This window comes from Penicillium brevicompactum (genome assembly GCF_028827555.1).
Source record: "Penicillium brevicompactum strain IBT 35665 chromosome Unknown utg000006l_segment0_segment0, whole genome shotgun sequence".
In the NCBI taxonomy this organism is placed as follows: domain Eukaryota; kingdom Fungi; phylum Ascomycota; class Eurotiomycetes; order Eurotiales; family Aspergillaceae; genus Penicillium; species Penicillium brevicompactum.
Window position 1 is genome coordinate 5,284,636 of NW_026623209.1, and position 23,499 is coordinate 5,308,134.

At 49.8% G+C, this 23,499-nt stretch overlaps 6 protein-coding genes across 6 annotated transcripts; 3 read left to right on the forward strand and 3 right to left on the reverse strand.

The window, feature by feature from the left end:
- Nucleotides 1-255: 255 nt before the first annotated feature.
- Nucleotides 256-3,114, forward strand: N7506_010224 (F-box domain protein; the record flags this gene model as incomplete). Its single annotated transcript, XM_056959517.1, has 2 exons — nt 256-362; nt 456-3,114. 2 exons carry the CDS (start codon nt 256-258, stop codon nt 3,112-3,114), a joined length of 2,766 nt encoding a protein of 921 aa, XP_056808907.1.
- A 1,383-nt stretch (nt 3,115-4,497) lies between these two features.
- On the forward strand, nt 4,498-5,559 carry N7506_010225 (uncharacterized protein; the record flags this gene model as incomplete). The annotated part of the gene is made up of 1 exon (XM_056959518.1): nt 4,498-5,559. One exon carries the CDS (start codon nt 4,498-4,500, stop codon nt 5,557-5,559), a length of 1,062 nt encoding a protein of 353 aa, XP_056808908.1.
- A 2,942-nt stretch (nt 5,560-8,501) lies between these two features.
- On the reverse strand, nt 8,502-9,977 carry N7506_010226 (putative extracellular threonine rich protein; the record flags this gene model as incomplete). The annotated part of the gene is made up of 1 exon (XM_056959519.1): nt 8,502-9,977. The coding sequence occupies one exon, from the start codon at nt 9,975-9,977 to the stop codon at nt 8,502-8,504; it is 1,476 nt and encodes a 491-aa protein (XP_056808909.1).
- A 1,032-nt stretch (nt 9,978-11,009) lies between these two features.
- On the reverse strand, nt 11,010-12,581 carry N7506_010227 (MCT family MFS transporter; the record flags this gene model as incomplete). The annotated part of the gene is made up of 2 exons (XM_056959520.1): nt 11,010-11,175; nt 11,236-12,581. The coding sequence occupies 2 exons, from the start codon at nt 12,579-12,581 to the stop codon at nt 11,010-11,012; spliced, it is 1,512 nt and encodes a 503-aa protein (XP_056808910.1).
- Nucleotides 12,582-17,096: 4,515 nt separating this feature from the next.
- Nucleotides 17,097-19,094, forward strand: N7506_010228 (uncharacterized protein; the record flags this gene model as incomplete). The annotated part of the gene is made up of 5 exons (XM_056959521.1): nt 17,097-17,427; nt 17,482-17,581; nt 17,639-17,651; nt 17,702-17,919; nt 17,978-19,094. 5 exons carry the CDS (start codon nt 17,097-17,099, stop codon nt 19,092-19,094), a joined length of 1,779 nt encoding a protein of 592 aa, XP_056808911.1.
- Nucleotides 19,095-19,955: 861 nt separating this feature from the next.
- N7506_010229 (serine/threonine-protein kinase) lies at nt 19,956-22,168 on the reverse strand (the record flags this gene model as incomplete). Its single annotated transcript, XM_056959522.1, has 3 exons — nt 19,956-21,105; nt 21,157-21,401; nt 21,749-22,168. The coding sequence occupies 3 exons, from the start codon at nt 22,166-22,168 to the stop codon at nt 19,956-19,958; spliced, it is 1,815 nt and encodes a 604-aa protein (XP_056808912.1).
- Nucleotides 22,169-23,499: the final 1,331 nt, after the last annotated feature.

Genomic DNA, 23,499 nt, shown 5'->3' on the forward strand with positions numbered 1-23,499 from the left:
CTAACCCGTATTGGGATATATGGGGGGACGGTCATGTGACGCTGATATAAGACACTATTCATGCCTGACATATGAGGTGTCAGTTTGGCTATTTTTATCCACTTGGCATCATGCGGCCGATCGGCATCAGAGAGGGTTGCTGTAACATTGTCCCGCATTGCCTCATGGGGCGAGACACTGCACAGCCACAGGTCAACCTCGAGACTTCTCAATAATGCCCATTGCGTGTCTGTTTGTATATATGTATAGGTGATTATGGAGGATGTCTCCTTGCCCGAGGGTTCCCCCGAGTCCCACCACGCGGGTACACCGCTCGGCTCGAACGCGTCCCTGGGTCAGCTACCAGTCAAGGTGATCGAGGAGTAAGTTCCCGCTCAATAAGGGATCGACCTGCACATTCCAGAGGACGCATACCTGCAAATTTTGAATAATTGGTATACTGACTGATTGTATAGCATCCTCTATGCTGCTGATGCCAACACATTTGCATCACTTTCTTTGTTGAATCAGAAGTGGAAGCATGTATCCGAGTCGGCAGCGCTATATGCCCACCATTTATCGCGATGTCCATCATTCTCCTGGACTCATGGTGCCGTGAAGACACCTGTGGAGACGGAAAATCTTCTTGGTCTCAAGCGTCAATTTATCAAGCAAGTCAGGCAGAATGCATTCGATGCGTTCTTGCGACCCCGCCAAACCCTCTTGAAGTTGATTTCGAGTTCTATGAGTTCTTCTACAGCTTTCCCCCAGGGTGAAGTGTTTCGATTCTCATTTTCGGCAAATGGACAGATGGTTTTATGTATAAGTTCTTCACGAATTATCATATTAGATGTGGCTTCTGACCCCGTGGTCGTCAAGCATGAACTCAAGACCCGCAGGAGGCCATTGGGAGCAACGATTCGTGATGACTGTTCTCTTCTTGCTGTGTTGTCTTCAACCCATCGGGTACACATTTACGAGCTTTCTGACGATGAAGCGAAGCATGTTCAAGTCATCACACTGAACGATGCTCCAAGAGATATCGCATTCTCACCAACAGGCAGTGTGCTGGCCTTGTCCTTTGACGACAGTATAGAGGTGTTTGCTGTGGGCGAAGAAGCATTGCCGACTGATCGTCGAGCAGTGCGCTGTCTGCGTGCGGATGCACTTTCATTCTCGCCTGACGGATCAATGCTTGTCGGATCTTCGACTGAGACTTCGAGTAACGGAATTGTTACAATCACCGCGCCTTTTTATACTGAAACTGGGACTGATGCATCGCCTGAAGAACTTCACATGCGAATGTGGACAACACAGATTCTGTTTCCCGAGATCACACCCGGCTTCTCCCACGCATGCCTTCTTTCTGGCCATGAAGAGTCGGATGACTCTTGGGTGATGGGATACGACGATCAATTGGCATCGTTTAGACTGCTCAAACTGAGCGATGCTGATGGCGGAATCGTTTATTTTGCCAGTCCGTTCTGCAACGACGAGTCACGAGAGATGCGGCCAAGCATGAGACCTGCTATGGATGAGTCAGGGGAGCTTGTCGCTTTGGGATTCCAAGACTCGGAATTGTGGATATATGGGGTCCCAGAACGGTTGGATATAACCCCCAAGGCAAGCCCAGTCTCGGGTGCCCAGATCCACATTACCGGTACTCGTATTGGTGGCAGTCATCACTGCGGGGATTGCCCGCCTCGCGATAATCTAGCTCAGCTTCAAAAGATTGTTCAGCAACCCAAAATCCTGATCCGTGGACGTCGAGTGACTGACATGCATGGAATCACTGCCGCTTGTTGGGTGCGGGCGGCAGAGTCAACCCCAGATAAAGACAGGATCCGTCGTCGGCTGGTGGCCGTCGCACCCGGTGGAGTTCACCCACAGGCATTAGGCGAAGAAGACATACCAATTGATGGGGGCCGCATTCTTCTGCTTGATTTTGAGCGCTCCACGAACAATGGCGAGACACTGGAGCTTAATATCGAAGTTGGAGAAGTGGAGCCCAAGACGCTCAAGGAACCAGACTCTTCTTTGGACACGGAAGTTGAGCTTGAACGAAGACGCACTCGGTTACACCGTGGCGATACTGCCATGACAATTGGCAACTTTGGCAATCGATCGTCAGCAATCAGTCGAGAATCCCGACCCCTGCCACTTCGATTCCGCCGGAACAGTCTTGCAAGTCCAACGTCCCCCACCGAGGTATCTCAAGGAGGCTTACTGGACTTGCCTTATGATAATACCCAACCGCGTTCCAGTGACGTACTTCATCGAGCCGCCACTGCAGCGGCCTCAACCCGTGGGCGATATGACCCTCGCTATCGCAACACCCCTGAACGTCGACAACTACCGCACGATAGGGACGCCGACAACTGGGTGCCACCTCCTCCTCCTTACCAACGCGAGACAGAAGTAGCATTACCAGACGATCTGAGAAGAACCCTTCTTCCGAGAGCCTCGGCCGACTTTCAACCTTTTGCCAATGCGTCCCACCAGCCCGAGCGGACACAAAGCACTCGTGTCGCACGTTCAATTTCAGCGATTACACGCCCACAATCAGCCATCATACAGAGACTGGGGACTCTCACCAGCGCCAGGCGCCGCGGAAGCTCTATCGGTAGAGGTATCGACTTCTCTGGGCAGCCGCAATTTGCAACCAATCCGGTGCCTCGCGACTCCCTCGTCAACCACGCCTCGTCAGGAGACCATAGTTCTTCCGTGCGTCCAATTGCAGCGACATCGATGGCGCAGCACCAATCAGCGGTACAAACCACGCCTACCTTGGCGGTACATCCAGCCGAGCAAACAGCCCGTGAGAACACGATGCCTCTACCTTATCTGGGTGCCACTGCGCTCGGTGACGCACTGGGAGATGCCTACTTCCCGTACTCGGTATCCTCTCCGAACCTCCTACACATCCCCCAGCCATATGGTGATATACATGGCACAACAGACGATGATCACGACATACCCCAGAGGCAGCGTTCCTTCCACCGACGGGCCTCCACTGAGCCGACCAGCCTCCCGCCACCAGAAAACGAAGAATGGCGGAGACGGATTCAAGATTGGAATGATCACACTGTCAAGGCGCGAGGTCGCAAGCGAAGGGGCAAATGCATTGTTATGTAGTTTGGAACACGTGTGTTGTTTCTTGTGGCTTTTTATACCCTTGGTATTCTTTTGTTGAGTAGCTAGTTTGTCATATAGTGAATCGGTGAACATTCTGTACAAGCCGTGCATCTTCCTTCCAGCATTCTCGAGCGCATAATGAGGCTCAGCTTCCAAGGCTCAAATCTAAGATGAAGATACTCATCTAGTAGTCGCCGAGAACCAAGACAGGCCGAATCCTCAGCGTCATGCGTAGCTCCGTGTACTGACTACGCAACACTTTAGATACAACCCGCTCGTGGGCTTGCTGGATCGTCTCCAAGTCCATTCTCTTAGCGGCCTCTGTAAGTTCTGATAGCGCGGTCTCTGTATCGATAGATGCTCCCTGTAATAAAGTCCACATATTCCTCCAAAGGACATCTTAGTTCTTGGTTTTGGGACTGATGGGCTATGCCGGGCTCTAGTAACGGAGGTGCCACAGGTCCTCCGTTTCGCGGTCAACCGAAACTCATACGGTGAGAGCTCAATTGTGTCATCACTTCGACCATGGCATCAATATGCACTCTCGCTCAACGTGGTTCTCGTGCTCTCGTCGGTGTAAGAGAGGGTTGGTTCCCGTATCACACAGAGATTATCTGAGGGCAAGCCCGGGGTCCCACCTGCTCTTTGGCCATTTGATATCCTGGCTTAAGCAGGAAGTATTCAGATCCAAGTAGTCTACCAATGTCCCTATAGATGGTGAATGCCTCACGTAGAGCCGAGTGACGATATAAACTGTGTCTCCTGGTAGCTTCCGTATTGGTTTCTCGCCGTAGTGAGCCAGGCCGTGGTGGCTCCTTCTCACTTGAGACGCTCCTTCCTTCCGGAGCTCGACGAGCTCGACGAGCTCCCCCCGTTGTCATTTCCCAAAGTGGCTCTCCCCCGTCTCCCCCTCTGCCTATAAATACCTCCTTCTTCCCCAGATCTCTTCTTCTTCTTCTTCTTCTCTCTCTCTCTCCTCACCTTAACATCACTTTTTGCAGCGACCCCGTTCGCTGCCTCTGATCTTGCTGCCCCCCCGGCGCCACCACCACTTTGTTTTTTTTTTTTTTTCTTAGAAAAGTAAGTCATATCATCCTCTCATTCTCTCACTCTGCCATTATCTCATCTCTCATCCTGTCACCTCTCATCCTGTCACCTCTCATCCTGTCACCTCTCATCCTGTCACCTCTCATCCTGTCACCTCTCATCCTGTCACCTCTCATCCTGTCACCTCTCATCCTGTCACCTCTCATCCTGTCACCTCTCATCCTGTCAATTCTCATATGTTATGCTCTCACTTCTGGTGTGACATCTGAGACAACTGGTGCACATGAGAGCCTGTAGAAGCAATGCAGTGCTGAAACAATCATCTCTTTCTAGAAAATGCTGCTTTCTCCCATCGTGGGATTCTCTCTTTGCATGGCTCTGTGGAGCCAGTGGTTCCCTCCCCAGGGTCCTGCTGATCCACATGAGCCTTTCGTGCGTCGTCTGGGCTCCGCCCTCCGATCTGGTCTTGAGGCTTGGGTCCTCTTTGATATGGTTGGCGCCGTGGCGCCCCGGTACGATACCCTCAGTGAGGAACCGTACTCTCCACCTGGCTATCGGGCCGTTGTGGATATCATCGAGAACCCCGGACAAAATCGGATGGACAGCACTGACGAGGAAGTACCTCTCTTACCCAAAGTTTGGGAAACCTCGCTTCAGTTACGCAATCCGATAACGACCGCCGTCGCTTTGTACGGGTCAGAAGATGATGGTCTCGCGGATTTCATATGTATAAATCCTGTCGAGAACACCTTCACCTTTACTTGGTTGGTGGGAGCTCTCTTTGAACTGTTGGTCCGTGAGTTGTCTGAGGTTAATTGGTGGGCATGGATCCCAAGTCTTCTGACTTTGCTTGCTCGCAAATGGCAAATTTGGCAGTCTCTGGAAACCCTTGTTTCACGGTTGTTGGCGCGTTTCAAACGCATTCCACGAATTGCACGCGTCCAACGCGTGAATGTCGTGGCCGATGGGGCACCCTCTCCGTCTTCGTTCTCTGAGGGCGATGCGGAGGTAGTTGCCCTGATCGCGAATATGCGGGAACACGCCGACAACATGGAGCAATGGCTGAAGGAGCGCCAGAAATGTCGCGAACTTGTGTCTGCGGCGGCAGTTCACGATGACTTCGACGATGCCTGTTTCCAGCAGGCTATCATGAAATCTCTCGTGGATGAGCCAAAGGAGGTATCAAGTTTGCACCCTCGCAACGCTGCCACAACCGATGCTCACACGGAGGACGTTCGCGCGGAACCGGTGCTTCGACCTACCGGGGATTTTGCTGACGCTGAGTCTCTTGAGCCTCCAACGACAAAACCCAAGAAGAAGAACCGTCCGTCGCAAGCTGCTCGTCACCGCGCAGGAAGACGCGCAGAAAAAGAACGGGAACGAATCTTGGGAAACTAAGCCTCGTCCCCTCGTCTGCTTCGTTTTCGGTCCCGGGTAGCTCGACGCCTTCATCGGCTTTGGCTCCGGTTTTCTCTTGGTCGTCTGGATGGTTTGGTGGGTCTTAGAGTGGTCCTCTTCCTCCGATTCCCGTATCTGTGCAAGCGGGTACGAATCTACTCACGAAATGCGGTCCTACTGTGCAGGATTTCGATGGCTCTTCTCAGGATGCATGACGGCGGCAGGATGTCTGTGCAGGATTCCCAAATTTGGCCCCCTCCCTCTTTTTAGGTTGGTCGGGCCAGTCTGGCAATTCTCCAGCATTCTGTCTGTCTCTCTGTAACACCGTTTTGAGCGTTGTAAACGTGTTTCGTGGTGGTGGAGTCTGGAGGTTGAGTTGTACTGACCGTTGTGTAAGTGTGGTCCCCCTTTATCATTTGTTGAAATAACACCGCTGACTGTGGCTTCTTCCGATCTAGGCATTGAGAGGTTGCAAAAAAAAAAAAAAAAAAAAAAAAAAAAAAGTTGAAAATCAAAAAAGACCGCAAAAAAAAGGCAAGTTCCGTACATTTATTCTTACTGGGACAACATCGCTGACTCTGGCTTCTTCCAATATAGACATTGAGAGATCCCAGTGAAAAAGACAGAATCAAAAAAAGTTGAAAATCAAAAACCCAAGCATCGAGAACGGCGCGCGACTACGCAGGTGTCTAGCGGCCGGTCGTCTCATTCCAGGTTCTCGTTGAGGGTCCTGCTGATCCACAAGATACAATGCGCTGTCTTTCAACTGTTACTTCGGGGGTCCTGGGAAGAGTTCTCTTTTCTTCTCCACGGCCTATCACCCTGAAACAACCTTCTCGCAACCTTGTCTCCTGTTGCCTTTCCACTTTTATTGTTTGACCTACTTCTGATCTCATTCATTCATTCTCCAAAGCGAGTCGACTGCCCAGACATCCTCGTTTATCCAGGAATATCATTCAGTGATAATTCGAGTTCTTCAACTTTTCTCGAAGCCCTTTGACATCTACTTTCGAGCTTTCGAGCTTATTCCACCACCTGGGTGATACCGCTTCTTTAATCACTACCATCATTTCGGAGCACCACATCTCTCCGTTTTCAATCTCATGCATCCACCTGAAAGCATACTTGGCATTCCAATCGGGCCTTCCGGGGGAGGCCTGACTGGAATCTGCCTGCATGAAAATTTATCCACCACTCTCTGTTCAAAGCAAATCGACTGCAACCTTCCTCCCAGTCCGATGTCATTCATCCTTCGAGTTTTCTCATCTTTTCTCGAGGCCGCTTCAATCTTCTTTCGAACATGGTCCCTCATCATTATCACCTGGGCAATGATCCTTCGAGTTTTCTTCGTCTTTTCTCGACATCATCGATTCCCACATGGAAAAACCTCGCTCATTCAATGACCTGGGCAGAGAAAAAAAACCCCACCTTCATCAATCATTGACCACTCGTTTGTGGAGTACCACTTCTCTGCATACACAGCAATCGTGTTTCCGCTTGAAAGCATTCTCGGTAATTCGATCGGCCTTTCGGGGCAGGCCTGATTGAATTTTCCTCTTCAAATCCTGCACAATCATCAATCATCCTTGTCGCCAGTACTAGCACACATCTTGCCAACCTTCTTCCTGCATCTTGTGACTGGCGCAACTTCTAAACAATGAGCTCTGTGCGCACCTGCCTACCAGCCCATCTCGGCTCACACCTTGCTCGGGATCATGAGACAAATCCCTCCAGCGACTGGCATCATGGGATAATTTACCACCACAGCCTCGCATCTTCTCTGTGCATGATCTTAACAGTTTGCACTAATCAGCTCAACACTTGCTATTCCACACTCTGCCACTGTTTTCAACATTGTGCATCTTCCACACAGCACCTGGGCCAACAATCCAAGTGGACACATCTTGACTCATGCCACGTCTTCAATTTCCTGGTCATGCTTCCTGTCTTTCATGACATCCTGATCATCTTGCTCGGTCACCACTTTGCTACTCAAAAGCATATCATTATCGAAAACATTTCGTCTGTCGAACTGGCTCAACATTGTTTCGTCACCACCTTCTCAGGTCGTCACAGCCTTTGCAGCAATTAATCAGCCTACAGCTGTTGAAAGCCCACCAAAAAAGGAGGCTCAAATGAGACAATACAACCTTTTGTCTTGGAGATCGTTCCGTCGAGGATTGCGGTATGTCATTTTCGGTCTTTGGTCTTCTTGTTCCACTTACTGACTTTTTAGGGCTTCTCCATAACTCGTGACTTCACCCGTCCTTTCGGTCTCCACTCTCCACCCCCACCTGGCACCAGATCATCCTTGACTGTGTGGCATTGCTTTCGAGCTGCGACGGAACACAAAAGATCTGAAAATGGTACAACGGGATATCAATACTGGGATTACGGGACATTTGGTTCCGATTTATGATGTGATGAGTGATTTTTGTACAATATCTTCTTCTGCGACACAGGCGAACTTCCTTTTTCTGTTTTGAGCGATACCCTGTTCTGTTTTGAGTGATACCCAACGAAGCCAAGTCTTCGGTTTGTTTGTTCGGAAAGTTCTGCCTCACTGTCTGATCCGAGATCTCTTGTTATCTACCATATTCTTCAATGCTACAAGGGTCTCCAACAACCTTTTCTCTGTAGCCAGCTCCAATAATGGAAGGACATCGCTCGTAGACATGGAAATTTCCAGTGCTTGAAAAACATAAGAGAATTATCAAACTACTACCAGGGCTTTGGCAAAGATAAAAGTGTTCTACTACTTTGGCTGCTGATGTGAATAGATCCGCCAGTCGCTCAATCGGGAAGGAAGCTCCAAAGAAACAACTCATCGTATTACTACCAAATACATTAAACAGATTATTATCCAAAACCAAGAAAAACCAAACTCCCCGTCTATTCGGAAACACAAAGATCAAATCAAATTCACTTTTCCTTGAGGCAATTTAAGCCCGGTGCCTTCCACGGTTGAAGCGAGGCAGGAAGACAGGCGCAGGCTCAGTCGCAGTCTCAGTCGCAACACGACTCAGATTAAAGGCCCCAGTTGTAGTGTTCAAAGCAGTAGTCGAATTGGGGAACACCGCAGTCGTGTTGGCAAACATATGTCGTCGAACGATATCAGGGTTGATATGAGCCCGTGCAGTGATATGAGCCGCCGAATGCGAGACCTGGTCCTGCGAAGACGGAGATGTGGGCAGAGTCACAAGCGTAGCAGGTGCAGAGGGTGAGCCTGTGTTTGGCTTTGTGTTCTCCTTGCTGCCGCTTGGGATGAAGGGTGTTGATGTCCGAGTTGCGGTACTGGTTTGAGTGCTAGTCGTCTTGATCTTTGTCCTGCTGATTGAGGGCGATATACTGCCGCTTGGAGGTCCGCCGCTGCTTGCACCGCCGCCTCCGCCAGCTCCTCCACCTCCACCACCTCCGGGGCCACCACCACCTCCTTCGGGGCCACCGCCGCCTGGACCGCCGCCTCCGTTTCCTCCGCCTTCAGCGGGACAGGGACAGCCGGTGTTGGACGATGGGGCAGTGACGGTGACTGTGCTCACAAGAACAGAAGGACAGGTGACTGTGACGGGAACAACAACAGTATCTTGAGCAGGTGGAGGACATTCACCACCGCCGCCACCACCTCCTCCGGGCCCGCCGCCGCCTGGACCACCGCCTCCATTTCCTCCTCCTCCGCTAGGAGCTGGTGTTGTTTGAGGATGCTCGCTGCTTCCGCCGCCTCCAGTAGCGGGAGGTTGACTACCACCACTTCCACCGCCTCCAGATGGAGAGGGCTCACCACCACCTCCTCCACCCCCAGATGGAGAGGGCTGACTACCACTTGGGTTCTCACCTCCTCCGCCGTGTGGGGTGGTTTGAGGGGGCTCGCCGCCAGTGGCAGGAGGCTGACTGTGACTTGGCTGGTTACTTCCACCACCCCCGCCTCCACCAGAGGGTGTAGGGGTGGCAGAAGGGCCAGTGCCTCCTCCAGGTGGAGATGTTCTGGGTGGCTGACTGGGTTGAATACCACCATTCGAAGGGGGACTAGCATGACCGCCTGTGGAAGAGCCATGACCTCCGCCACCTCCTCCTCCACCCCCTGTGGAAGGTACGACAGGAACGGTACCTGAGCCAGTTTCGCCGCCGCCGCCGCCGCCGCCACCAGTGTGATCACCCGGTGGGGTTTCACTCTCACACTCGGTGGTGGTGGTTGTCGTAGCACCTGTGTTGGAAACAGGTTTGGCGGGCTCGGAGGAAATCAACTCCTCCGTCAGGACAGAAAGCAGAGAGCTCTCCAAGTCTGGGTGATTGTGTCGCTCTTCTAGGTTGAAATCACGTTCCTCGAGATCTGCCTCTGCTGAGGCATCTGGGACGGCAGCGACATTCTGCAAGAGCGCCCAAGAGCAGGCCAAGAGGACCAGACTCTTTTTGAGAAACATACTTTGATCAAGTTCTGCGTATGCACAAAAAGAGGCACGTGTAGCCCGGGATGATGCGGTCGAGTGACAAAGCAAGTTTCCCGGTGTATCCGGACGCTCCGTTCACAAATGAGTGGATGCAGAGGTTAGATTTGGGTATTAGGGCAGCTAAATGAAGATTGCAAAGATGAAAGTTGTAGCAAGGAGCAATTGCAGCAATTGGGATATTGAAGGTATCAGGACGAAAAACAGCAAAGTCCCGTGTAGAGAGAGGGGAAGAGAATTCCAATGGCATGTAGATTTAGCGAGATCCGTGAACCTCCATGATGATGAATTTATGAATACTCGATGCCATCAGAGCGTAGTCTTGTTTAGGGTAGCGTCAGGCACTTTAGACTCGAAGCTCTGCCGGTTCCGTGGTGTGCAGCAACGTTCTGTCCTATGGGAAACATTTCCAGCGTAGATTCCATGGCTCCAGGCACTAGACGCCATTATGACCGTCGACAGGTTAAGGATGTTCCTGTCGGAAATATTATGCACTGTGGGCTTTTCAGCCCTATATCGGAAGATCGACATTGTTGATATATCAACTTGGCTGTAGGATATTCGCCATTCCGGACTTCGACGTGTCCTACTATGATCTTCCGATTCGTGTGATGCAAATATGGAGGGACTGGAATTGACAAGAAGCTCTACTGATGGCCGGAACGAGTCTTTGCATCGGAAACGTCATCCGCCGTCTGGGCCCTACGGATGATATCATGGATGCTGAGATATGGATGCAGTTTTGTATTATATTCTGAGCGTCGCGGCGAGAGAGGGACAATCATCACATGTATGTACAGCAAATAGCTCGGTCATGTCTGAACTCTCAATATTAACTAAATATGCAAGTTGGCCATATTGTTGAGGCCCTGAAAGCAGATGAAGAAACAGAAAGAACAATGCCCGAAATCTGAACTTTTGTGGAAGCTTTCGTTCTGAATCATAACCAAATTCCAGACTGATGTTTTAGGTCTAGTCTGAGATCTGGATCCCGTCTGGAATTAGAAATTAATAGATGGCGAGGGGGTTGCGCCAGCCGACGTGGATGACCTTCACAGCGGTGCAGCATACGAGACCGGCCGCATAGCAACAGATTGTGAAAGTGATGAGACCCCAGTAGGATCCATTGCAACGCGACAAGATTTCACCTGCGATGGGAATTCCAGTGAGGGTACTGTAGCGGTGTTAGTTCCGCAACGTTACGAGAGATCTAGAAGGGGAAAAAGTTACTTACCCGAAGCTCACTATGGTGTAAGCAGTTGCATAGTACCGGCCATAGTGTTCAGTTTTGCAGAGCTGACCAACACACACGGGGGTCAGACTGATGTTGCTACCGCTTGCAAAGCCAAATAGTGCAGAGTAAACAATGAGCAGCGCCAGGCTGCTTCCGGCAGGTAGCCAAAGGCAAGCATTGCAAAGCAGGCAGAGAGCAACTGTCGCGATTAAAGTGTTGAAGCGACCCAAGAAATCAGCAAAGAATCCTGGAAGCCATCGGCCGAAGAATGAACCGGCATTCAAGATGGCAATGATTTGGTATGACATTTGGGTTGAGAAACCATGGTCGAGGGCATACACGGAGATGTAACTGATAGGTACGAAAAGACCCCACTCGATGAAAAAGACACTGGCGGTGGTCAGGGCAAATCTTGAGTCTCGGAAGATTCGGAAATCAGGTAGCACGTTCTCCTTGGAGAACGGCTTCTGGGGGAGTCGAGATCTGATTAAGAGGTTTGCAACTCCCAGCACGATCAGGCAAATCAATGCAACAACCCGGGTGGCCCATCCCCAGCCAATCTTTGGGAAAAGGCTCTCCATGATCAAAGGGAAGGCCACGCCTCCTACGGAACCACCAGTCGCAGCAATGCCAGTTGCAACACCACGCTTCTCGTAGAAATAGTGACCGATCGCAGAGATTGCAGGAGTGAAGATCAGAGACGCTCCTGTTCCTCCCAATACACCGATGACCAGCATGAAATGCCAGTATTGGGTGCAAAACCCGATCAAGATAATCATTGCCATTTCGAATACGGAACCAATAAATACCAGAAGACGGGGACCTCGTGCGTCAAAAATGGGGCCGACTTGCACTCCGCAGAAGAAAGTGAGGAAGGCAAACATTCCAAAGATCCAGCCGATACTTCCTGAGCTGTACTCTTTCAATTGATGAGTCTGGATGTACGCCTGGAACGTGGCAATACTGTTGACCAGGCCCAGCGATCCAACCAGGCCAAGGAAACTCCCCAGCACAACGAGCCAGGCTTCAAGTCCGCCCTCGGGGTAGGTGTTTCCTTCAGGATCTGTCGTTACTCGACTGACGGGGTCTCTTCGAGCCGACCTCTGTGACGGAGCCACTGTAGAGGCCGTTCGATACGCCCCACCCTCTAGCGTCGACTCCTGCTCTTGGGCATCTTGACCTGAGTCAACTTGAGTATTGTGAATCAGATTTGGAGCCTCTGTGTCAAACTTCTCGCCGTCTACTTGGAGGGCGGATTTTTCATTGTAAGTTGTCGTGGTGCCCTGGGCGGTGTTGAGGGCGGGCTCGTGGTTGATATCACCAGCAGACCCAACATTTGTGGACATTCTATGGGGAATAAGCCACTTAGGGTATTCTCCACAGGTGACACAGGTGGATGGAAGGACAGAATCCGGGGATTTGTGAAAGAAATATGAAGAGGGGTCACCGATTAGCAATCGAAGCGGAGTCATATGTAAAAAGTGGTCCTGAGAATTTTGCGCGGAATGACTCCCATTGGCGTTCTCATAGTTCCTGGGTCTTCCTAGTCCCTTTTGAGCGTGTGAAAACTTCGGGGCTAGCGGTCATTGGTAGGGGCGGACCTAAGTGGAGCTCACACCATCGGGTAGGTCCAGCCTTTGTATACCCGAATCTGGGCTTTGACTCCTTGTAGAGTTGGGCATGCTGTTAGCATGTCTTTGGTAGATTCTGAACTACTTTTTCAGTAATCAAGTCTCTCAGTGCAGCCATTTGGGAGCCTTCGATTTACTCATCCATGGATATAACCTTGGTATAAGGCTTTCTGGGAATGGTACTAGCCACCACTTGGGCAGTTCAAGTGCAAGCGAGATCTCTGCTGGTATATCTGCCTCTTTTGGGGGTTATTGTATAATTGCGCGGTTCAATGAGAAAATTGACGAGGGGTTTTGTATGTGTATTGCTAAATGAAGCTACCATGTACAGCAACCTTGGAAGCTCCTGCTCTCCAATTTGGAGATATGGGCAACTTCCAGGTTTCAACCCTGCGACCCTTTCTTTGCAGATATGCTTGTTGTCCTGGGTTCATGCGACGTGGCCCAGTCAGATGCCTGCTCAGATGTACTTCCCGTGGAGGGTTCCCGGCGTCAATTGCCGAGTACCGCCAAGCGTATAGGGTAAAGGGCAGACATCGGGGTTGACTTGGGCTACCCTGGCTATTCCTCATTGAGTGAAAGTTGGTCTGCAGACGCACTGCATATCAATAAGTGAGCTTTGTTTTCTCTGTGTACGGTGGTTGCACATTCCAAAAGCGAGGGATTGTTTATTAACATTGGAGGTACAGAGTAGTCGCGCTATATATTTTGACTGCGACACTTTCAAGGTTCCCACCTATGCGGTCACAGAAACATACCCAACCTTAATCCTTGTAGACCATGATCGCCCGTAGATTTTAGCTTGCTAAGCTGCAAGTCATTTTGAGTATAAGAGGTTGGGACAATGTGTAACGTTGGAGAATTGGAAGTTACGAAAACAACCATGCCGGTTTGTGTTCAGTTGGAGATTGATTTAGGATCATATGACATAACGTTGACGTCGCTTTCATCAAATTGGGCTTGTGGTTTAGTGGTATAATACTCCCTTAGCATGGGAGTGGTCCGGGGTTCGATTCCCCGCGAGTCCATTCTTTTTTGCTTTTCCCCAATTCTCCAGGTGGGGCAGGCTGGTGTTAGGACGTTGTGTGAAGATGTAATGTCATGACAAACGTAACCATTTTTTTTTATTTTTGAGCCTGTAAGCCCTAGTCCCTTTGATTACTTAAATCAGGTTGGCTGTTCAATACTAGAGAAAACCATGAGATACGGTCATCGATGTGCGGTGGTTGAGTGAATGTTCATTTCCCTCGAACGCCAGCAAACAAGCACCAAAGTTGAAAGCTTGGCATTATTGGGACGTATTCCAGCGAGGAACACACGAGCACACCCTAAGTGCGACGGCTTCTTTACTATACTTGACCATTCATAACTAGAATCGAGTTCTAAATCGCAACTAGAATGGTCCTCATCACCACAGTAAAATTGGAGATATCGAGCTAATATGAGTATTTGGTCTCCAGGAGCTTGGCTTTGAGATTGCTGACCCGGCTGATATCAGTTGCTTTGTCGGTGATCATTCATAATGGCCCTGTGCCCAACTCTATATGTATCATATGTACCCAGGAACTTGGAAACGCCAATGATATTTTGTCTCGCCGGGGACCTCAGCATCAGGTTCCATGTAAAAATGGCACCATCTGCGTGCGTCATACAAAGCGGCTCAAGCAGTGAGACTCGGCATGGTTCATTCATGGTGATCTGCACACGAGGTGTGTGTAATACTAGTATGCATATGGGAGAAGAGCCAATCATATATCAAGTTGGACGAATTTTAGAAGAACACAATTCTCGAAAGTAGTTCTCAGCTGTATATACAAGACAGACCGCCCCCTTCAAACTGTTGCATATTCATGCGTCATACTACACTTCCCCAGATCTGGGACACGAGTTTGTGACCGTGGCCTTCCCATGTGGTTTAACTCGCCGGTATTACAAGTACTACTCCGAGTATTAACTCGTGGACAAACGCGAAGGTACCCGGAAGCCCCGAGAAAGATAGGCGATTGCCCTATCTATTCTCATGCATAATATCGATCTAGGTTGTTTGTTGAGTCATTTCACCGCAGTCCCGTCGCAGTATTCGGGAAATCCTTGCCACTTTGAGTATATATTTGCTCTTTCGATAAGAATCTGGTGTGTGTCATTTTATGGAGACTGCTGCTGCTGGGATCACATCATTAGGTACATGGAGGCTCCCAGCTTGGATATGATTCATCAATTCCAGGGACCTCGGGGCCATCGCAGTGATTGCATAAGTGTCTGTTTTCGGTGAGTTCGAAGGTTAATCTGACCTCAGTGCCAAGACAGAAAGTTTGATAGAACAGTCCACCTGCCACGTTGAGAGATTTGACGTATTGTATTCGTACTACATAGCTACCTACAGTATGCAGCTCTATCCCTTGCTCCGTTGACCCATATGTAGATAAAAAACCGGGGTGAAGTGTCGGTGGGTCAATGGCTCCACTTGCTCATCAGTAGCAAGACGTCAGCTTATGTGAAGTAGAGATCAATAGCAAGCCCTTGACTTTTCTAAGAAGCATGAAGTCATGGAAGATCGATGGATTCACGATCATGGCGATTATTAGTGGCAACATAGAACATGGGTTGAGATGGTACATATAATAGAGTGTGATACATGCACGCCTCACGGGCCTGCCGACCTCGGGAGCTCATGCATCTTCGGACCCCTGTTAAATGGCCCTTAGCATTGAAACTTGCAGATTTCGGGTGTATATTTTCGAAAGATAGGTGTACGTATGTCGCAAAAGGTAGAATCTATTCTTTGCCGAACAGAGACTTTCCCGGTAACGCAAAGGTCGGCGAGGCGAACTATCGCCCCTTTCCGTACCGAGTATTGATATCCCCGACACTCGCATCAAGCCATATTGCGGGCCTAGAATAACCGAGCAATTCTCGCACGGAACACAGCCGAGAAGCATGCCGATTCGGGTGAGAAAAGGTAAAGGGCGACAAGTAGCGCCACAGTGTGGTAATTTACTCATCCATGGATTTCAAAATTACCATGTTTTTATGGACTCTGATTGGTTCAAAGTCACATGCGATGTTCTCAACGATCGGACCGAATGCGGCATAGATGCGCCGCGGAGACCCGAGCGCAAACGTGCCTTTTCTGCGTGAGAAAGGAAGATCTCTCACACCGCAATACTTGAGGAACACGTGGATAGAGAAATCTACGAATCTGAAACACATTGAGATCTTCCAGCAGATGGGCAGTAATGATCAGTTTGCTTCTAGGAGTCGTGCAGGCGAGATTTTTTTTTTTCAATAGTGGGTCGTGGGGGCCAATGAAGAGCGAGTGTGGAGAGATTTGCCGTCTCGGCCCTTTCCGATTCCAACTACAACTGCTACTTACAATTACGGTAGTATTTGTGATATTTGAGGGAATCAAGTATGTGATATAGCCCCTGAGGCTGAAGTCTATTCAACATGAATTTCGTGACTTAAGCTATTGTGTAGGTTAAGAGCGGCTCAGCCACGAGGCTTGCCGGCTTGATACTTTCAGGCTAATCCGCAAATTGTCAGGAGAGCAGGGAACTTTGGGACTAAGCGCAATCCAGTAATAAATCAGATATCATATGCCTCGGTCCCGCTTCTCTGGGCCAATGAACTCCGGAGTATATGGCTTCATCCCAATACCATTACCCTGGGTAATTTTATTTTTTTCAGAAAAAGAAAGGGAAAAAAATAAAATCAGAAAGAAACAGGAAAAGAGGACAAGGCGCATCCTTGGATCCCCAAACGTCAGTATATAGCAACTCGATCATCCCACCTTTGCTTCTCCCTTTCCACCTCAAAAATTTCCACTCGAAATTATTTCGAGCTTTTGCCGTGACTTTACTTCTTCACACCCTGGACTACATCTCGAGTATATCTCATATCCTGGTGGATTGGCGCATGTCGATCATACCCTTTCTCAATCCCTCTCAGCCAAGAAGAGAAACCTCGTCCCTCCAGTAGCAAGCACTCTTGCCTGCCTCGATATTCACCACATATACCCGGAGCCACCAGCGAACAGCATATACCAACCCTAGCGACAATTTCGACTTTGAAGACAGCGCGTCTACGATATACCCCAGTTGCAGCCCCACCCATTTGTAGACCTGCCCAATCCGGCCATTTGCCATATTGCAGACCGAAAAGCGACAAGCCCAGCAGGCACCCCCAAGATATATTAGCCCGAATTTCCAAAGCGCCTTAGAACCCGCCAACATGGGACTCGCCCAATTCAACCCGTTCAAAAGGGACCGCCAGAATTTCCCTGGCGTTGTTATCCCGCTCGCCGATGCACCAGCACACCCCTCGCAACCCACGGAAAAAGATGATAAAGACTCTAGCAAGAGCTTGGACCGCGCTCCTTCTTCCGAGAATGGTGTCGCAGGCTCACACACTAGCACTAACCACTTGACCCTGGAAGGTCTTCGTGCCGAAATCGAATCTGATCTCGCTACAGCTTCTCATGATTCTGCTTATGACCGTATGTATACAGCTCTGCCCTTCAACGCTGAGATGCATGCCAAATGCATGTTCATCATATTTCTGCGTGATGGCCTCTGAAAAGCAATTGCAGAAAATTGATTCTAATCTTGATATACAGGCAAGGCGAAGGTGATTAACAGAGCCTTGCAGGATATCGGCATGGGCCGGTATCAATGGCAATTGTTCTTCCTCTGTGGATTTGGCTGGACCGCGGACAAGTAAGTGACCACTCTTTTTTTGGTGGCAATTCTTCAATAGCTAACACATGATTTTAGCCTCTGGCTCCAGGTGAGAATTGCTTTGAGCATGTTTTTCGGGATACAACTAACCATTCGCAGGGAGTTGCTCTGACTCTGACACCGATCTCATACGAGTTCGGAATTTCTGAGACTGGGGTGCGTTTCACGACTTGTGCTTTGTTCCTGGGACTTTGTCTCGGTGCCTCTTTCTGGGGTGTTGCCTCTGATATTGTCGGCCGTCGCCTCGCTTTCAACACTACCCTTTTCCTGGCCGGTGCTTTTGGACTGGCTTCTGGCGGTGGTCCCTCATGGATCGGGTAAGCCTTTCCCGTGCATGTTTAAGCTGTATCATCTATTTGCTAACTATCAATCTAGCACATGTGCTCTGTTTTCTTGCTTGGGTCTTGGCGTGGGAGGGAACTTGCCCGTCGATGGTGCTCTCTTCCTGGAGTTCCTGCCCTTCATATCCGGCAACATGTTGACCATGCTGAGTGTGTGGTGGCCCATTGGTCAACTGATTGGCAGTCTTCTTGCCTGGGCCTACATCCCGAACTACAGCTGCACTGGCTACGAGGGCTGCACCAAGGAGAAGAACATGGGATGGCGCTACCTGGTCCTTACCCTGGGTGCTATCACCTCTGTGATGTTCATCATGCGTTTCTTCTTCTTCCACCTGTACGAATCACCCAAGTTCCTGCTTTCCCGCGGTCGTCAAGACGAGGCCGTCGCATCTGTTCACGGAATCGCCTACAAGAACGGTGCCAAGACATGGTTGACCACCGAGATTCTCAATGAGATCGGTGGCCACCCCGAGAGACAGGAAGAGAAGACAGAGCTCACCATTTCCCAAATTATCGGTCGCTTCTTCTCCAAGTTTTCAATGGAGCGCATTGGTCCCTTGTTTGCCAACAAGCGCATGGGTATCAACACGGCTCTCCTTTGGTTCTGCTGGACCACCATTGGAATGGGATATCCCCTCTTCAACGCTTTCCTACCCCAGTATCTCTCCCAGTCTGGCGGCGAGGCAAACTCCAGCTACACCACATACCGCAACTACGCCATCACATCCATTGTCGGTGTCCCTGGATCCATTCTGGCCTGCTACACTGTTGAGATCAAATACGTCGGCCGCAAGGGTACAATGGCCATCGCCACATTGATCACAGGTGTGCTACTGTTCTGCTTCACTGCATCTACTAGCTCCAATATCCAGCTGCTGTGCACTTGTCTCGAGGCTTTCTTCCAGAACATCATGTACGGTGTCCTGTATGCCTACACACCAGAGACCTTCCCTGCCCCGAACCGCGGAACCGGTACTGGTATTTCAAGCTGCTTGAACCGCATTTCCGGTCTATGTGCACCTTTAGTCGCCATCTATGCCGGAAGTGCCAATCCAAACTCTCCTATCTATGCATCAGGTGCTTTGATTCTGGCATCTTTCGTTGCCATGTGTTTCCTGCCAATTGAAACTCGGGGCAAGCAAACGTTATGAGTGATGAGAAAAATGGCTCATGGGGGTTCCCAATCAACATTGTCATACATCCCACTTGTTTTTTGTTATTTGGGCATGGAAGACATGTGAGCATATAAAATGGCGCCAAAGAAGTCTCCCGGGGAGGTCGGTCTTTTTGAACATAAACCGGATTAGAGATACCACAATTCATGTTTCATGCTGATGACTTAAAATCCAATGAATAACACTGGAATTTTGTCTTATATCATTAAGTTCATGATAAGTATTTATGTATGGATATGCTTCCAGGTGGTGCCGCGATACAGCGATGCACCAATCCAACGCCGAGAATCATTCTAAGACTCCCGAGGTCCCCAGTCGATAATTACGGATGGCAACTCCGTATGTCACAGACGGTCCACTTGAGACAAGTGAAGGATAAGCCCAGGAACAGATTCACTGGTGTAGTTTCAGCCAAAAAAAGAGAAGATTCGACCGAAGAAATTACGACCTACTCGAGGAAACCAGTGACAAGTGATCCTTATGAAAAAAAAGAAGTCGAAGAAGACGGACGAAAGAGAACTCCATTCCAGCCCAAGCAAGTTCCACGATAACTCAAGAGAAAGAGAAAAGAAAAAAACAACTTCCCCGTTTTCCAATCATGACCATGTAAGCATGCAGATTCCTCGCCGGGACCTATCCAGTAACGCGCAAACAGCTGAAATCCTGAAAGAGATGAAAAAAAAGTTTAAGAAAAAGGAGAATAGTAATGAATGGATCCAGTATGAGAAGAAAATAGATCCGTAGAGAAATATCGCTCATCAAGACAAAGAAAGGACAAAAAGAAAAGTATGAAGACATCGAATACCAGACGAGGTGGGTGGGTGTACATATCCTCGTCTATGCCACTGGCTGATGACGGCGGCCACGCTTCTCAAGCAATGTTGATCCATTCAAGCTGAGTTCAAACGGTTGATTCGGCTTGCGAATACTGCTCTTTGCCGCGCTGGCGACATTTGCATCGTGCATGCCGTATCCCTGCTTGGGCTTCTGGTGGGGTGCTTGGCGTGCCTGGGCAGCGCTGCTCTGGTTGCTCAGGTTTGTGGATCGTAGTTTGGCTTCCATGCCGGCCATCTCGCCTGATCCCTGAGCCTTGGCTACCTTAGCCGGTGGTTGCCCGCCCAGGGTGTGGCTGTACTCGGGCTCGTCGTCGTAAGTTTCGTTAAGCGCACCAAGTGCGGATTGGAATTGCGCCGTGCCACTGCGGTTGGACTGGCGCTGGTTCGTGCGGCGTTTGCCCTCTTCCTCTTGTCTGTGCACCGCATAACCGACGTCGAATACCTCGCGCAGGTTGAAAGCGCCTGGAGATCGGAAGTCCATGCGTCGGTCTGCTGTTACGGAGGGCTGGTCAAGGAAGCGAGCGCTGGCGGGCTGGTAAGGACCATGTTCAGCACTGACCGTGTCGTATTGTTGTCGGTCTTTTTGGCTTTCCACGAATGGGGTCGCCAAAGGAGGAGCGTCTGCTGCCGCTGTGGTCTCTTCATCGGTTCCGCGAATCCAGGGGTGATCAAGGAATTCCTTGATGGTGTACCGCTGCTCGGGATCCACGGTGAGGAGGTGGGAGATCAGATCCTGAGCTGACTTGGAGATGTCGTCCCACCATGGTGACAAGAATGTGTATTGTCCGCGTGCAACCTTCTCCGTCAAGACTTGGATGCTCTCATCGTAGAATGGAGGGAATCCACAAAGAAGAGTGTAGAGTACGCAGCCCATGGCCCACATGTCCACACTCTTTGAGTACCGCTCATCCTTGACGATTTCTGGGGCGGTATATCCGACAGTACCGCAGGGTGTCATCGTGGAGCTATCCCAAATGACCTTAGACAGACCAAAGTCCGCAAGCTTGATTTTGCCGATTCCACCCGAGCCATGCCCGGGAATGAACTCGCCCTCATCTTCCTTATCTTCGTCGCCTGGTTGTTGAGGCTTGGGGTTCTTGCTAGGAGCATGGGGAATAGGGTAGAACAGGAGGTTTTCGGGTTTGATATCACTTCATAAGGTTAGATAAACGTTATATCATAATGTGGGAGGAATGACAAACCGGTGAACAACTCCGGATGTTTCGTGGAGATACTCAATCGCGTCGGCCACTTGGCGAATGACATGTCGGCTAAGATCTTCGCTGAAGTATGTCAATCTCACGATTTGATGGAACAATTCGCCACCTGGGCAAAGTTCAAGAACAATGTAGTAGTATTGCTTAGATTCCGAGAAGTCGATCAACTTGACGACATTAGGATGGTCGAGATTGCGCATGATCTGAACCTCTTTAAGGATGTTCGCTCGCTATTAAATCCTCGAGTTAGTAAGAGAAGAATGCAAGACTTGATACCGCAGATTGAACGGTCACATGGAAAAAAATCGAGTGGCAGTGGAACAAGAGTCAACACTGCCATGGAGAGGAACAAGGATGTTGGAACATTCGCTGCGCACCTCCGCTGCCTTGGGAACTTTTTTGACCGTTGGATAGTGAGGATCGCTCTACAGAACGTATTGGCTGAGTTCTCCTCCAAAGACAGTGTTTCGTTTTCTCCAGGTTGAACCACAAAAGAAAGAAGAAGAAGAAGAAGAAGAAGAAAAAGAGAGAGAAGAATGTAGGGGAGGCGAAGCAAGGCCACTTGGGTAAAGCCTACCTGATTGCTGTTCATTTCAAATTTGCGCACAACCTTGATCGCAACCTCGCCATATACAGTGGTCGAATCTTTAGCGCGATAGACGTTACTGAAAGCGCCATCGCCCATCTTCTCCACCAAGATCCAGCGTTCCAGACCGGGATACTTGGGCATCTTCGATCGAGTTACATTCTCTTCTTGGACCAGACGTTCGATCTCGACGGAACGATCGTGCCTCACTTGGGAGTCAGGCTTCTGAATCGCATTTTCCCGGCCCTCTGGGCCAAAGGCTTCCAGGGCGGGTGTGTATTGACCAGGTGGGAGACGTTGGGGCTCGGCGTGAATCGTGGAGACATCGGTGGTGGGTTCGGAGTGAGGGGTGACTAGGCGGGCCTGCTTGCCATGCCGGATAAAATTCTTGATATTCTGTATCGTACTCATAATGGAAACCGTGAGTCGTGAAAAAGATGGCCAAGGTAAAAAAAAGACAGGGAGTGAGAGTGAGAGAGAAAGATCAGTGTCGCAATCTAAGGGAATTTCAATAGTGTTTCAGAAGTCGGATCAAGGACTCAAACGCGAAATTAATCCTCCAAAGACGCAAAATGAGCCCGTGGAGAAAGTCAAGAGAAAGCGAGAAAAGGGGAGGAAAATGGTGGCGGGGGAAGAGCTATGACGATGTGTGATCTTCGGTGCGATGTCATTTCTGCCAAGACTCACCATCAACATCCTGTTCGGCTCGTTTTCTTCCTGGACGTCATGCTACGCCACCACTCCACCGTGAGCCCAATCTATATCTCACGGTATATTACCTGCACTATTGGCATTCTTCTGCGGGGGACTCCGTATTGCTTTCACATACGTTCATTCGAGTCCCTTGCTTCTTCTCTTTTGACAGGATGTGAATGAGTTCTGATGCCTCAAGACCCCAGAGTTCCCAGAGTTCCCAGGGACTTTCCCCCCCAATACCAAATAGGACTACCCCCTGTCTCTTAGTATCTAACCTAAGCTCTCCCCCCTCTCACAAAAAAATGCTGGTAAATGCTAGTAAATGCTGGTTCCCGAGCCCTGATTTTCACGGCCTCAACCTTGGTCTGGTGGAGATTACATATCGTCATCGCCCGTTGCCACATGCCTGGAATTAGCCAACTTTCCAGCTTCAAATGGCCAGATTCTCATATCTGATCTCAGACAATATACGAAGTACACCGCACTTTATGGCGTAATCTAAGCTTTTGGTTTTGTTCGCGCGCCTCGAAACCACTCTTTCTGTATCATGGATGGGGCCGACCTGTCCAATTTCAAAGAGGTCTGCACGGCAAAAACATCCAGCGCTAGAATCAAGAGAATATCACTTCGTATATGCAGTTTGATATCCCCAGCACACTCTGACAGTTTTAATTTAGCTGCAGACTCCACATGTAGCCTCCAATTTGTAGATCAGGTCGAAGGTTGACCAATGTGTTAAATGATGAGCGTTTACACGGACACACATGTCCACTTCTGAGTTTTAGCAGTTGACCTCACGATACGGAGTAATGGAGTGCTTGATAAACCCCGTTTCAATTAATGGCCCTAACAAAATAGGCTCACAAGCCGATAGACACAATTTGACGGGCACTTTGGACTTGAGCCCTGCTAGTGTACCCCCAAACCTTGGAACACCAGGGTATTTGAAGCGGGGTGAGACTGCCCCAGGAAATAACCCAGAAAGTGGCCAAATAAGGTACCACTTTAGTCGACCTCGTTCCAGGGTTTGTATAAACACAATCTGA